General features: G+C 40.9%; 1 protein-coding gene across 1 annotated transcript in view; it reads right to left on the bottom strand.

Moving 5' to 3' along the window:
- The window catches only part of LOC134675666 (tyrosine-protein phosphatase 69D), a 47,424-nt gene that overhangs the window by 14,175 nt on the left and 19,001 nt on the right, over window positions 1–14,248 (bottom strand). The window contains exons 9-17 of the mRNA XM_063533996.1: window positions 13,763–13,903; window positions 10,181–10,393; window positions 10,008–10,112; window positions 9,662–9,817; window positions 8,963–9,039; window positions 8,427–8,530; window positions 6,576–6,706; window positions 4,536–4,680; window positions 3,589–3,774 (exon numbers count right to left, since the gene is read on the bottom strand). Coding sequence (XP_063390066.1) covers window positions 3,589–3,774; window positions 4,536–4,680; window positions 6,576–6,706; window positions 8,427–8,530; window positions 8,963–9,039; window positions 9,662–9,817; window positions 10,008–10,112; window positions 10,181–10,393; window positions 13,763–13,903 — 1,258 coding nt within the window. The remainder of the gene's footprint in view (window positions 1–3,588; window positions 3,775–4,535; window positions 4,681–6,575; window positions 6,707–8,426; window positions 8,531–8,962; window positions 9,040–9,661; window positions 9,818–10,007; window positions 10,113–10,180; window positions 10,394–13,762; window positions 13,904–14,248) is intronic.

Raw genomic sequence — 14,248 nt, 5'->3', positions numbered from 1 at the left:
TTTAATTTTTTGCTCATATTACAGGCCACACCCGGTATACGGCACCGCTATCCTAGGAAACCAGAGCATAACTGTCACTTTAGGTTTAAAGAAATTTTATTACTCATAAGAATATTACAATTCACTTACATGAGTTAAACATACTTATACTAAGAATTTATTATCTTGACGAGTACATATTTACATAATATTAAGTGCAAATTTATTGAATTACTGCAAAATTAACACAAAAAATAAATATGTAGGTAGGTATACATTTTTTATTTATTTATTTTGCCCGCAGCGACTTACACAAGTAAGTACGCGAGAACATTATACTAGTTGCTATGCGCGAGCGCAGGCGCGAGGTCTCAGGCTAACCAGAACTGCAGATCGCGGGATGCGTAGCGACTTTGACACAAACATTATATAAAGGTCTCAAAATTCACTTCTATGTGGTGGCAAACATAAATAATATTAGATACATAATAGCCGCCAATATTAGTCACATACAAGGAAACATATCTATTGTATTTTACCCGATGATTATACTCTCCGGTTTCCGATTTCTGTTCATTATCCCAATACCCCTCTGATTCCAACTTTTCCTTCTCACACTCTTTTAACTGGAAATAAATAGAAAGTGGAAGAAGCCGAATAGATGTTTAGCGCAGAAAGACATCACACATATAATATAATGTAATAATAGGGAATATTAGGCAAAGCTCTGCGTAGGTGGCACCTTTGTGGCGCATACAGTAAACAAACCACATTGACACATCACACGTCACGTCAATCACATGGCCTACCGCGAAACAAGAAAATCGAAATTTCGTTATCTAATCTCTATCACTCTTGCATATTCGAGCGATAAAGAGGCGAATAACTAAATTTCGATTTTCGCGTTTACCGGTAGGCCCTTGTTAACAAACCGCCTTGATGCACCAATGTCATTTATTATTGTCTGTGAAAACTTGTCAAAAACAGTTTAAGGCACAGTATGTATACGTTAGTCTATGAATTTACTGAGTCGGTAGTGCTGCACTCTGGCGGCAGAACATTGCAGTAATATCCCCTATTAATATGGGGAAAACGAAATCTATCGATAAACACAATTATAGCGTTGCAACCACCACCTTTACTTTGCAAATCGTATTTTATTGGTGCATTTTATATAAGTATATTACATTATTCCAAGACCTTTGTCATCGACAATATCAAACATCGGGTATTTTTATTCTAAAATCTAAATCCTGAATATCAACCTATTATAGCCTATTAAATAAATATAAAAATATCTTTAAATAATATAAACCAAAAACCACGTGACTTTATCTTTCGGACAATGAGGACAACATTTTGTCTCTGTGGTTACATGGACATAGTTCGCGTTGATATAGTCTGAGCCAGTGATGCCATCTATCTGGGTGAGCTTGACTCTCGTCTGGTCGTAGGCCTTGATGTCGGGGTAGCGGTTCACTAACCTTGTATCCCATGACATAGTTCGCGTTGATATAGTCTGAGCCGGTGATGCCATCTATCTGGGAGAGCATGACTCTCGTCTGGTCGTACGCCTTGATGTCGGGGTAGCGGTTCACTAACCTTGTATCCCATGACATAGTTCGCGTTGATATAGTCGGAGCCGGTGATGCCATCTATCTGGGAGAGCTTGACTCTCGTCTGGTCGTACGCCTTGATGTCGGGGTAGCGGTTCACTAACCTTGTATCCCATGACATAGTTCGCGTTGATATAGTCGGAGCCAGTGATGCCATCTATCTGGGAGAGCTTGACTCTCGTCTGGTCGTAGGCCTTGATGTCGGGGTAGCGGGTTAACTAACCTTGTAGCCCATGACATAGTTCGCGTTGATATAGTCTGAGTCAGTGATGCCATCTATCTGGGAGAGCTTGACTCTCGTCCGGTCGTAGGGCTTGATGTCGGGGTAGCGGTTCACTAACCTTGTATCCCATGACATAGTTCGCGTTGATATAGTCTGAGCCGGTGATGCCATCTATCTGGGAGAGCTTGACTCTCGTCTGGTCGCATGCCTTGATGTCGGGGTAGCGGTTCACTAACCTTGTATCCCATGACATAGTTTGCGTTGATATAGTCGGAGCCGGTGATGCCATCTATCTGGGAGAGCTTAACTCTCGTCTGGTCGTACGCCTTGATGTCGGGGTAGCGGTTCACTAACCTTGTATCCCATGACATAGTTCGCGTTGATATAGTCGGAGCCAGTGATGCCATCTATCTGGGAGAGCTTAACTCTCGTCTGGTCGTACGCCTTGATGTCGGGGTAGCGGTTCACTAACCTTGTATCCCATGACATAGTTCGCGTTGATATAGTCGGAGCCAGTGATGCCATCTATCTGGGAGAGCTTGACTCTCGTCTGGTCGTAGGCCTTGATGTCGGGGTAGCGGTTCACTAACCTTGTATCCCATGACATAGTTCGCGTTGATATAGTCTGAGCCGGTGATGCCATCTATCTGGGAGAGCTTGACTCTCGTCCGGTCGTAGGGCTTGATGTCGGGGTAGCGGTTCACTAACCTTGTATCCCATGACATAGTTCGCGTTGATATAGTCTGAGCCGGTGATGCCATCTATCTGGGAGAGCTTGACTCTCGTCTGGTCGTAGGGCTTGATGTCGGGGTAGCGGTTCACTAACCTTGTATCCCATGACATAGTTCGCGTTGATATAGTCTGAGTCGGTGATGCCATCTATCTGGGTGAGCTTGACTCTCGTCTGGTCGTAGGCCTTGATGTCGGGGTAGCGGTTCACTAACCTTGTATCCCATGACATAGTTCGCGTTGATATAGTCTGAGCCGGTGATGCCATCTATCTGGGAGAGCTTGACTCTCGTCCGGTCGTAGGGCTTGATGTCGGGGTAGCGGTTCACTAACCTTGTATCCCATGACATAGTTCGCGTTGATATAGTCTGAGTCGGTGATGCCATCTATCTGGGTGAGCTTGACTCTCGTCTGGTCGTAGGCCTTGATGTCGGGGTAGCGGTTCACTAACCTTGTATCCCATGACATAGTTCGCGTTGATATAGTCTGAGCCGGTGATGCCATCTATCTGGGAGAGCTTGACTCTCGTCCGGTCGTAGGGCTTGATGTCGGGGTAGCGGTTCACTAACCTTGTATCCCATGACATAGTTCGCGTTGATATAGTCTGAGTCGGTGATGCCATCTATCTGGGTGAGCTTGACTCTCGTCTGGTCGTAGGCCTTGATGTCGGGGTAGCGGTTCACTAACCTTGTATCCCATGACATAGTTCGCGTTGATATAGTCTGAGTCGGTGATGCCATCTATCTGGGAGAGCTTGACTCTCGTCTGGTCGTAGGCCTTGATGTCGGGGTAGCGGTTCACTAACCTTGTATCCCATGACATAGTTCGCGTTGATATAGTCTGAGCCGGTGATGCCATCTATCTGGGAGAGCTTGACTCTCGTCTGGTCGTAGGGCTTGATGTCGGGGTAGCGGTTCACTAACCTTGTATCCCATGACATAGTTCGCGTTGATATAGTCTGAGTCGGTGATGCCATCTATCTGGGTGAGCTTGACTCTCGTCTGGTCGTAGGCCTTGATGTCGGGGTAGCGGTTCACTAACCTTGTATCCCATGACATAGTTCGCGTTGATATAGTCGGAGCCAGTGATGCCATCTATCTGGGAGAGCTTGACTCTCGTCTGGTCGTACGCCTTGATGTCGGGGTAGCGGTTCTTGGGCTGGTTCTCGCGCGCTTCGGACGCGTGCGTGGTGCGGTCCGGGTAGCATTCGGGGAGCATTTGTAGCAGCTGAAACAAAAAATATTACAATTTAAAAACAGTCTTATTATTTATATACGGATGTATAAAATAGGATGCAATTAGCAGAATATCCTTAAATGTGACTTCCGACGGGTAAAGGTACCTTATGGCGGTTGGCGCTTACGCTATTATTAACGCCGCTCCAATATTATTGCGGTGCTATGCGATGTAAGCGCCAGCCGCCATAAGGTACCTTTTGCCGTGGAACGTCACAAATTTATATTGTTAAGTGTCTCAACACAAACACGGGTTTGTAATGAGAAGCCTCTGTCCTGAGGTCAATATCAATGGTAATTTAACGTCAGTCGGAGTATGGAGGAAATTTGCAAGTTGATTTGATGTTTTTGGACCTTGGATTATCACAAGACACAAAAAAGTTTCCATTGTCAAAGTGGAATATTTCGTTTCATATACAAATATGTGAATATAATTTTCGATGTAAGTATGTACTATATTTCTTTAGCCACAAGTAGCTAAGGTCGGTATTCCACCTGTCCAATTTCTTGGTCCAATATATATTTGCATTTATCAATTTGCTTAATGAGAGAGTGACACGCTATGACATTGGACAGGTGGAATACCAGCCTTTTGAATGCCAGACAGCGAAGGAATATGCCGTGCCCCGTTTAACTTTAAGCGTGCGTAAGTCCCTATTGCATTGGCAAAGCTGACGTCTGTAGCCGTCCGTGGCAAGACTATACGATGACGGCCATAGCCGTCTGTGGCTGACAGAAGGTTAGGTATCGTACCTCAAACTCCTTCTGGAAGCCGTAGTCGGAGTCGGCCTGCCGCTCGGCGTAGGCGGCGGCGAGGTCCTCCAGCGCGATGGGCGGCATGTCCGGCGGCGGCGCCGACACCAGCGGCGTGCGCCCGCCGATGTGGCCCACCACGTATCTGTAAAATAAGTTTTTGGCAAAAATTTCATTTTTGGTACAAGATTTTATCGCCGACTGTACTTTTTTTTTCACAGGCAACTAATACTCATCGAGACAATTCTAAAAACCACTAACACAATTAGGTTGCGTTGTTTCATCACAGAGTTCCTATGGCCACCTCCTGTCTCCATCATCAGATCAGCTCGACAGTACCATATTATTGTATTGTCATCAGAACTACGTCATGAAAATTGGCAGCTGTATGCCAATTTTCATGACGCTACGAAGGTGGTTAAATTAGTTACCTTAGATTCCATTACATAGTTACATACAGGTCGACCTAATAAAAGCTTGTTAAAAAACAGTACCACAGAATAAATAATAGTACTAGGTACAGAAGGCTCACTCTAACAAAACGCGTCTGTTACAATCAGGACAAGTATGGCCGCTAGGTGGCGACAGCGCCACGTGCGGCTTATGGCTAGTTCGTTTTTTTAGCATTAGAAAGAACTTGGAAGAAGGTAAGCGATCTTGACATGTCTTTTAGTTGAAATACGCTTTTTAAAAATCAGTAACTATTACTTATGAAAGCAGAAGAATATAAATGATCGTATTAGATTCATAATTGTTACGTATTTGCCGTGACTTATTTTATAAACGCGTTTTTCAATAAAAAGACACGTCGAGATTGTTTACCTTATTTCTAATGCTAAAAAAAACGAAGTATAGTTGCGGTCTATCTCTTTTTCGTGCTCACTTATAAGTCTTATAACTGCGTCCTTAACGGACGGTCGGACGGCGGACCACCTTACACATGATCGAACGTGCGCCGGACCGCACCAAGGTCGCGGTCCAGTGCAGCCGTGTGTAGGCACTATCAGTAAGGCTAGTAAGGCTACAGCTATAGGGGGGTGAAGGTGCTTGGATCACGGGATGATACTAAGTGATGAAGTAAAAGCCAGACCACCTGCGGCAATACAATATAATTACTCAAATGGTGTGCTCACATGCCCGCAATGTTCGCGAACTTTTAGTAACAAGATCGGCTACGTCAGCCACTTGCGAGCACACCAGAGACAGCAACGGAGTTGATAGCAGTCGCCGTGGCCGAATCGGCCGTGGAGTTAGTTACTAACCCCCTTATTCATAAACGTTTACTAAAGTTGAGAAGCCGATAATAATCGTTTGTCCCTTTCCGACGTATTGGTATGATAGAAAGGGACAAACGATTATTATCGGCTTGTCAACTTTAGTAAACGTTTATGAATAAGGGGGTAAGTGTCCATGAGGAACCCGAAGAAGAGTTTTGATCACAATTAAATCTGATGTCATTTAGATAGTGAAATCGGTCTATTATAAGAGTTAATGCCATTTTCTCAGAAAACATTTTTTTATCAGTACAAAAACAAAAAAGCAATTTGATTGCGCTGTTGCCATTATATCGTGCAATCTAAACATCCATATCGACATACATCAGAATACTTTTAACAGATTTAAACCATCTCGGAGAGCTCACTAGTTGGCATACCGGGTGTGGCCTGTAATATGAGCAAAAAATTTAACTGTAGGCTGTACTCCTCATACTGATCAACATTTGTTCAGGGACTTTTAAAAATAACTTGTGGTTTGATTTTTATTACACTTTAAAGTTTATTTTAAGACGCAATGTATTGCGAATTTTGTTATGTTTAAGGCGTGACAAGCAACGTCAATCACAATGATATGGCGTGGCGATGGCGTCCATTGAAGATAATATTTATTTTGTATGAAAAATAGGGAGTCTAAATACTTCATAATTTTTAAAAGTTGTTGAACAAAAGTTTCACCGTTTGAGGAGTACAATCTTTGTTTTAATTATTTGCTCGTGTTACAGGCCACACCCGGTATAATATAAGTTACACTCCGTTTTGTTACCTGAGCGCGGCCTGTATAGGGTTGAGCTCGACATGCGCGTGCCGCAGGGGCTGCTTGCGCGCACGCCGCGTGTGTACGACGCAGAAGATGATGGTGGCCAGTAGAAGCAGAGCGGCCACCCCGCAGCATATCTGTAAGCAGCATGTTGTATTTTAACCCTTTATAAGGCATATGGGTGTCAGAAATTATGCAAAATTGAACCCTATTACTTTGAAATAAAATGCAAAATCAGGTGGGAAATATATTCCCTCTGCCTTATACAGGCTTAACTGTTATGCGTAGCACCAAGAAAAACTTAAACCTATTTACGTTTCATTGTGAGACAAATTCACGATAATAGTTAAAACCTTTGAACGCGAAATAGTACAGCTGAAAGTTGTAAACTATTTATTTTAAAATTACAAAAAAAAATATATTTGAGATTCTCGAAATAAGCTCTTTCATTATATATGTAACACGATATAGTTTAAAAAACATTATTTTTTAATTTTCTCATTTACCCCCCAAAAGTGCCCTCCATGTTTAAAATTCTTTTTTTTACGTAAGATGTCAGTCTTTGGGTCACATATGTGTACCTTTCAACTTGATTGGTCCAATACTTTTGGAGAAAATAGGCTGTGACAGACGGACAGCCAGACGCACGAGCGATCCTATAAAGGTTCCGTTTTTTCCTTGTGAGGTACGAAACCCGAAAAAGCGGTACGGTTTTTCAAGAACTCTACTGGCAGTGCTGGCTGACCACTGCACTGATACTTTTGAGCAAATTAGAATAAGAATTATTTATTGCCACACACATACAAGAAAACAAAGACGATAAAAACAAAACAAACAAAAAATACACAAATACATGTTGAACCAGCAACAATGAAATTAACATAGCTTGACATTAATCATTCTTATGTTATAAAATTTATAAATAAGCAATAGTGTGACAATAGGGATGGACTCAGCATTTGCTGTGTTACAGACTAGCTGTCACAGCGCTGGTTTTCAGTTCACCCCTAAATAGATATAAGACATTAAAATATAATAAAAATATAAAAGTGTTTTTATTAAATCTAAGTACTAATAACTAAATTTAAATTAACTTAGTAAATGAAGATGGCATGAGAAAAAAAAGGTGGGGGAAAAATAAAAATTAAACTACTTATTAGCTAGGGCAAGACATGAAAAATTACTAGGCAGCTACTGTTCAATAGGTGTTTCAAGGGTGTTTAAGTATTCTTCTGTTTATAGAGTAATATAGATTTCAGTTTAGTTTCAAAAGTATTTTGGGACACATTATTTCTTAGGGGTCATCCATTAATTACGTCACACCAATTTCTAGGTTTTTTGACCCGCCCCCCTTGTCACACTTGGTCACATTTGGCAAACCCCTCCCCCCCTAGTGTAACGTCACATTTTTTCTACGAAATCGCCAAATCGAATTAAGTAAGTACCTAAGTATTATTAATATTTTATCAAAATATTTTTGACGATATAACTATTAGTAATTTTATAACCCAAAACTGCTTAGGATAGGAAATTAAACGATTAAAAACTATTTTCGTTTTAAAAACTTGTTATTTAAATGTACAGCGAACTAAATAATTTAAATAAATTTTCGGTTACTGATGAAGTTAAAGTGACGTCACAAAGTGTCTCCCCCCTCCCCCATGTCACAATATGTCACATTTTCTTGACCCCCTCCCTCCCCCTAAACGTGTGACGTAATTAATGGATGACCCCTTAGAGGTGGAGGCAGATCATTCCAAATTTTGGCTGCTGAGAATTTAAAGCTCCCTCTATACCCAACAGTTTTGTAATGAGCAGCTGCGACGTGACTGATGGTAACGAGCAGTCGTGCAATACCTGTAGCGCGGTCTCCATGTTGTTGGCGGCGATAATCTGCGGCGGTATGGCCGTGTTGAGTGCATTAGTGTAGCTGCTGTACAGAGATGGATCGTCGGTGCCCGCTGCAATATATAAAAAAAACACATACTTAAAACCTCTTACATATAGCCTAGCCTAGCAAAAGAGTAGAAATTACAAAACCGGCCAAGTGCGAGTCGGACTCGCAAACGAAGGGTTCCGTACCATTATCTATAAAAACGGTAACAGGGACGACACTACAGTGTTGCCACTTTTTAATTTATACTCTTTTTTGCCAGGCTGTACCTATACTATACAGAATAATCCATGTTCATATGCTGTAGCATTATGTAAGTTATACTATCTTTTCTTCCTCGCGTTATCCCGGCATTTTGCCACGGCTCATGGGAGCCTGGGGTCCGCTTGACAACTACTTAATTCCAAAATTGATGTAGGCATTATTCTGTAAGTGGTACTGATGGTTGAAAAGTAAATGATACATATTAATGTTTGAGAGATATAAAAAATAAACTTACGTATTAACTCAACGAAGAGCGTATAGTTCACCGATGGGTCCAATTTCCCATCTGTCGGCGTGATTAACTGATCCTCTCTGTAATAAAAAATCTCGGTTTTTTAACCTCGTAAGACCCACCATACAGTTTCCCTATTTTTAATTTGAACCTTGGTGTATAGTAGATTAGGGTGACTTTCGTTTGTTTTAGAAAACAATGAAACAAAAGAAATCGTACCTGATTCAGTTATTGAATGCTTCGATAAGCACTTCTATTCGTTGTCTAGTTCTAACTTTTTTATAAATGTAACACATAAGTCTAACCTGGTCTCCAAAGACCTATTATCTGTCTTTACTACCTCAGTTGGCTCAATATAATCATTATAGGCGGTAACTATAGCAATCTTCGCAGTCGTAAGGTGTTCTTTTCAAAGAAGTTACGTAGGATGTGGCAGTCTTCACGTGATATAATCACACTGTATATTCAGTCAGACCTAACTTTATTTACGAATACTTCTTGCCTCTCGCATTCGCCCTTGCTAGTTCCATTGTCTTGCCCACATAAACCTCAGCGGTAACTATAGCAATCTTCGCAGGCATAGGGGGTTCTTTTTTCAGTAGACGATCAAAACAGCGCTTGTTGCTGTCTTCACGTAACATAATCATACTGTAGGTATATATTCAGAAGTAACTTTATCTGAACCCTGAATAATAGTCTTACCTGATATCCAATGATCTCTTAGTCTTCGCTACTTCCGTCGTCTTCTCATCATAATCGGGCTCAGCGGTGACTACATCAATCTTCGCAGTCGTAAGGGGTTCTTTTCTCAGTAGACGATCAAAACACTTTATATTCAGACCTAACTCTATCTGAAACCTGAATAATAGTCTTACCTGATATCCAATGATCTCTTAGTCTTCGCTGCTTCCGTCGTCTTCTCATCATAATCGGGCTCAGCGGTGACTACATCAATCTTCGCAGTCGTAAGGGGTTCTTTTCTCAGTAGACGATCAAAACACTTTATATTCAGACCTAACTCTATCTGAAACCTGAATAATAGTTTTACCTGATATCCAACGATCTCTTAGTCTTCGCTGCTTCCGTCGTCTTCTCGTCATAATCGGGCTCAGCGGTGACTATAGCAATCTTCGCAGTAGTAGGGGGTTCTTTTCTCAGTAGACGATCAAAACACTTTATATTCAGACCTAACTCTATCTGAAACCTGAATAATAGTTTTACCTGATATCCAACGATCTCTTAGTCTTCGCTGCTTCCGTCGTCTTCTCGTCATAATCGGGCTCAGCGGTGACTATAGCAATCTTCGCAGTCGTAGGGGGTTCTTTTCTCAGTGGCCGCTCGAAGCAGCGACTGCATGTGTTGTTGTCTTCTTCACGTGTTATGTTCTCACTTATGTTGTCCCCAAGTATCAGTTCGACTTTGGGGAAATAATCGCTGGAAAGAAAATATAGATGCTTGAATAGTGTTATGCATAGTCTTTTTTAGGGACAGTTGGACTTACAGTTTAACTTTTCAGCCAAGGCACCCATCGTGAGAGCGTAGTTCTGGGCATAGGCGAGTAAAGAAACTACAATTGTAATATTCGCTAAGAACCCGTCTCTCAGTAGTGTAAAAAATAGTACAGAATTATAAGTAAAAGAGAGGTAATAGTTATTTGTTTTACAAGGGGGCAAAGTTGTTGTTTAACTGCTCGTGCTAATATTGATACCCGAGCAAGCGAAAGATTCCAAAATTGAACCACGAGCGTAGCGAGTGGTTCAAGAAATGGAATCTTGAGCGTTGCGAGGGTTTCAAAGCACGAGGGTTAACCAAAATTTGCCCCCGAGTGAAACACAAAATTTTTCACCATACCAACCTGAAGCAAATATTAAATGTACAATATCAAACAAAATCAAACCAAATCAAATCCAAATTAATGTTATTAAATATTTATCATCCAAAATCATCATTTAAAAGTCATTTCTACCAGCAAACATAAGAAACCAACTCAAAATTTGCATTTGATTACTTTGTCTCACATGTGAATAAAATGCAACTTTGCTATCAGTTTTTGAAGTGCAAAGTAAGCCTTTCCGAGCTGGTGTGGTGAAAAATTCTTCCCTATTTCATGTGTACGGGAGGTACCACCAAAATAAACTTTTTCGAGTTTATATTTTACTATTTTGTCGACGTGGTTAGTTCAAATATCTATGCCACATTGCAGCTTTCTAGTGCTAAACAATCTTGAAGTGTCTTTTAGTTTTTAAGTTTTGTAGGTTAGTTATTTAATTATGTTTTCCTACTCGTCAACTATAATTCTTGAATTAAGATTTCTTATACCAAACTTCAATTGGGTATTTTTAATGTGTGGGCTCCCAACTCAACTATAATATTCATTACGATACAGTTTAGTCAACTATAATGAAATTGACCGATCACAGCTCTCCGAGATCAACAGGACGAAACAAAACCAAAGCTCAAATTAATTATTTATTTTAGGTTGTATGGTAGAAACAATTGGTTCATAAGTCAGAAACGCGCATGTGACACCCTTAAAATAGTAACATCCATAGACTACGAAAACCACTTAGTGTTGCTTGTTAGTCTCCATAGGCTACGGTGGCCAAACTCGAGAAAACAATTGTCTATAAATTTAATTTAGCGCGGAGCAAGTACCAGGGCCTCATGAGTTACATGAAGGTGTCGTTGACCAACGCGCCGGGCGCGGCGGTCGGGGCGCGTACTGGTATGAAGGTATCGCGGCTGCTTGCGTATCTTAGCTGTGTATACTTTTAGTTTGGTTTGTTTGTATGATTCTACTAGTTTAAAGTATTATTTTTGTTGGCTCGTAGAAAAAGTATTGTATACAATAGTGATATAATCAAGCTTTTCAATCTCGTAGAGTTGCCTAAACACGGTACTCGACTGAAAAGCTCTCTATTATATCACGATTGTATAAAATACTATTTAGGTATGGTATTATTTTGTTTCTAGGTATTAAGTTTGTATGCACTAATAAATATATGCATATGTATATGTTATACATATATGTATATGTTATATGTATATGTTATGCATATTAGGTGTTAAATTAATGGATCGTATCCGCAACACCACGCTGCGCTCCAGAACAAAAATAGTCGACGTAGCTCGGAAAGCGGCCAAGCTAAAGTGGGACTGGGCTGGTCATGTCTGCCGAATGCCGAGTGAGCTGTGGGCCAAGATTGCCACAGAGTGGCAGCCCAGATCAAAACGAGGATTTGGCAGACCACGTCGGCGATGGCGAGACGAGTTAGACTCCTTTTTAAAGGAATGGCCAGAGACTGCACAGGATCGGGAAGACTGGAAAAAGTGGGGGGAGGCCTTTGCCCAGCAGTGGGACATTATAGGCTCCCAATAATAATATGTTATATGAATATTGAAAAACACATTTTAAGACAAGATCGCTTACCTTCTTTCAAGTTCTTTCTAACGTATGCGGAGTGAAATTTGGACAAAGTTCAATATTGTTTTAAATAGAAAAAACACCATTCTTTTTTAAAATAATGATGTTCTTATAATAATGAATATATCAAGGCTTAATGCAAAAAATAGTTTACTCCCATGCGAGATGCTTTACGGCAGTTCTGTGGTACTTTGTCCATCGCTGTCGAAAACACAGATGTCGGCATTTTATTCAGCTCCGATTTTATTTTTCGAATCAAACTCTGTACATTTTTGGGACGAAAATTATTGTAATATACTCGCCTCTTTAGATTTGCCCAAAAATCTTCTATAGGGCGAAGTTGCGGAACATTAGGTGGATTTGATGTCTTCGGTACGTATGGGATGTTTAACTCCGCCATTTTGCTAAGGGTTTTTTTGGAATAATGGCTTGAGGCTAAGTCTGGCCAAAACACTACATTTTCTCCTCTATGACTCGTATTTATGAAATCCCGCACTAATGGCAAACATCGCTCTATGTAGCGGTCGGCATTCACAGCTAAACCTGACTCAAAGAATACAGGCTTAGACATTCCGCGTCGACTGATGGCAAACCATAGCAAAACTTTTTTAGGAAATTTTGTATGCTCAACATATTTCACGTTCTCATCGGTTGGACCATTGGTGTTCTCTAAATAGTAATTGCCTTGCCACTCGTTTCCATCTAACGTGAAATATGACTCGTCATCCATAACGCAAGTGACATTGTTTTTAGCGTAAAATATTTCTTTGACTAATTTACGCAGCCGTACTTTCTGAGTGATTTCTTGGTTTTCAGAGACAGTGGGCTTAACTTTTCTACATCGCTTATCGATGCCCATGTCTTTAAGATATTTTTTAACAGTTTTGCCGTCAGTTTTAAATTTTCTTCCCAACTCTCTATAAGATTTTGCGACACGGCCAACCGTAATTTTCTTTAATCGAGCTCTTTCAGAAACCTTGCTCAAGCTGGAATAGTTTCCAGAACCAGGCTTTCTAGCAGTGGTTTTCTTCAAGGCAAAGGACGCCAGAATATTGTAAATAGTGCTTCGACTCTCACCCATTTGCACAAAATGTTCCACCACCTTTGATTTCGGCCATAGGGGATGGCTACTATAGAAATTACATACTGTTTGACGACGGCGTTCTTGTTGATTTACCATAATTACAAAATTAAACACCCAATCTTTATGAGACTTACCAAACTGATTGACAGATATATTGACTTTACATTGACAACACATATTTTTTATTTAGATTTTTGTGTTTTTATATTTTATATATACAAACTTTGTCCAAATTTCACTCCGCATACGTTAATACTAAAAAAAACGAACTATAGCAAAAGGTACATGTACTTACTGGTTGAATATGTCAGTGACGTAGGCACCCTCCTCGTAGTCGGAGTTGGCGGCGTGGGCGTCGGCCCACGTGATGACGGGCAGGTCCTGGGGGTTGGTGGAGATCCAGCCCTTGCCTTTAGGTAGACGCACGAGGTACACCCTGGAACAAACACACACGTTGTTTAGTTTGAACAAGAAAGCTGCACGCCTCCTAAGGCAAAGGCATATAAAAAAAAACGGGTTGCACTCCGGGAGTGCCGGCAGAAGTGAAAACTCAATGACATTGTAACAGTTTTTCGATCAGAGGCCGGTTACATAACAAACTACAACTAATATTACAAGCGGAACTCCTTATTTAATAAGTGAAATTAGAAAAGGAGTTCCGCTTGTAATATTAGTTGTAGTTTGTTATGCAATCGGCCCCAGGTCACGTGTCCGTCTTACGAAGCGTCTTACGCTCTCGCGAGTTTAAAATTTTTTCTCCTTCACTAAAAGTGTACAGCGC

The sequence above is a fragment of the Cydia fagiglandana genome, chromosome 22, assembly GCF_963556715.1.
Source record: "Cydia fagiglandana chromosome 22, ilCydFagi1.1, whole genome shotgun sequence".
Taxonomy (NCBI): domain Eukaryota; kingdom Metazoa; phylum Arthropoda; class Insecta; order Lepidoptera; family Tortricidae; genus Cydia; species Cydia fagiglandana.
This window is presented reverse-complemented; position numbering and strand designations above follow the sequence as displayed.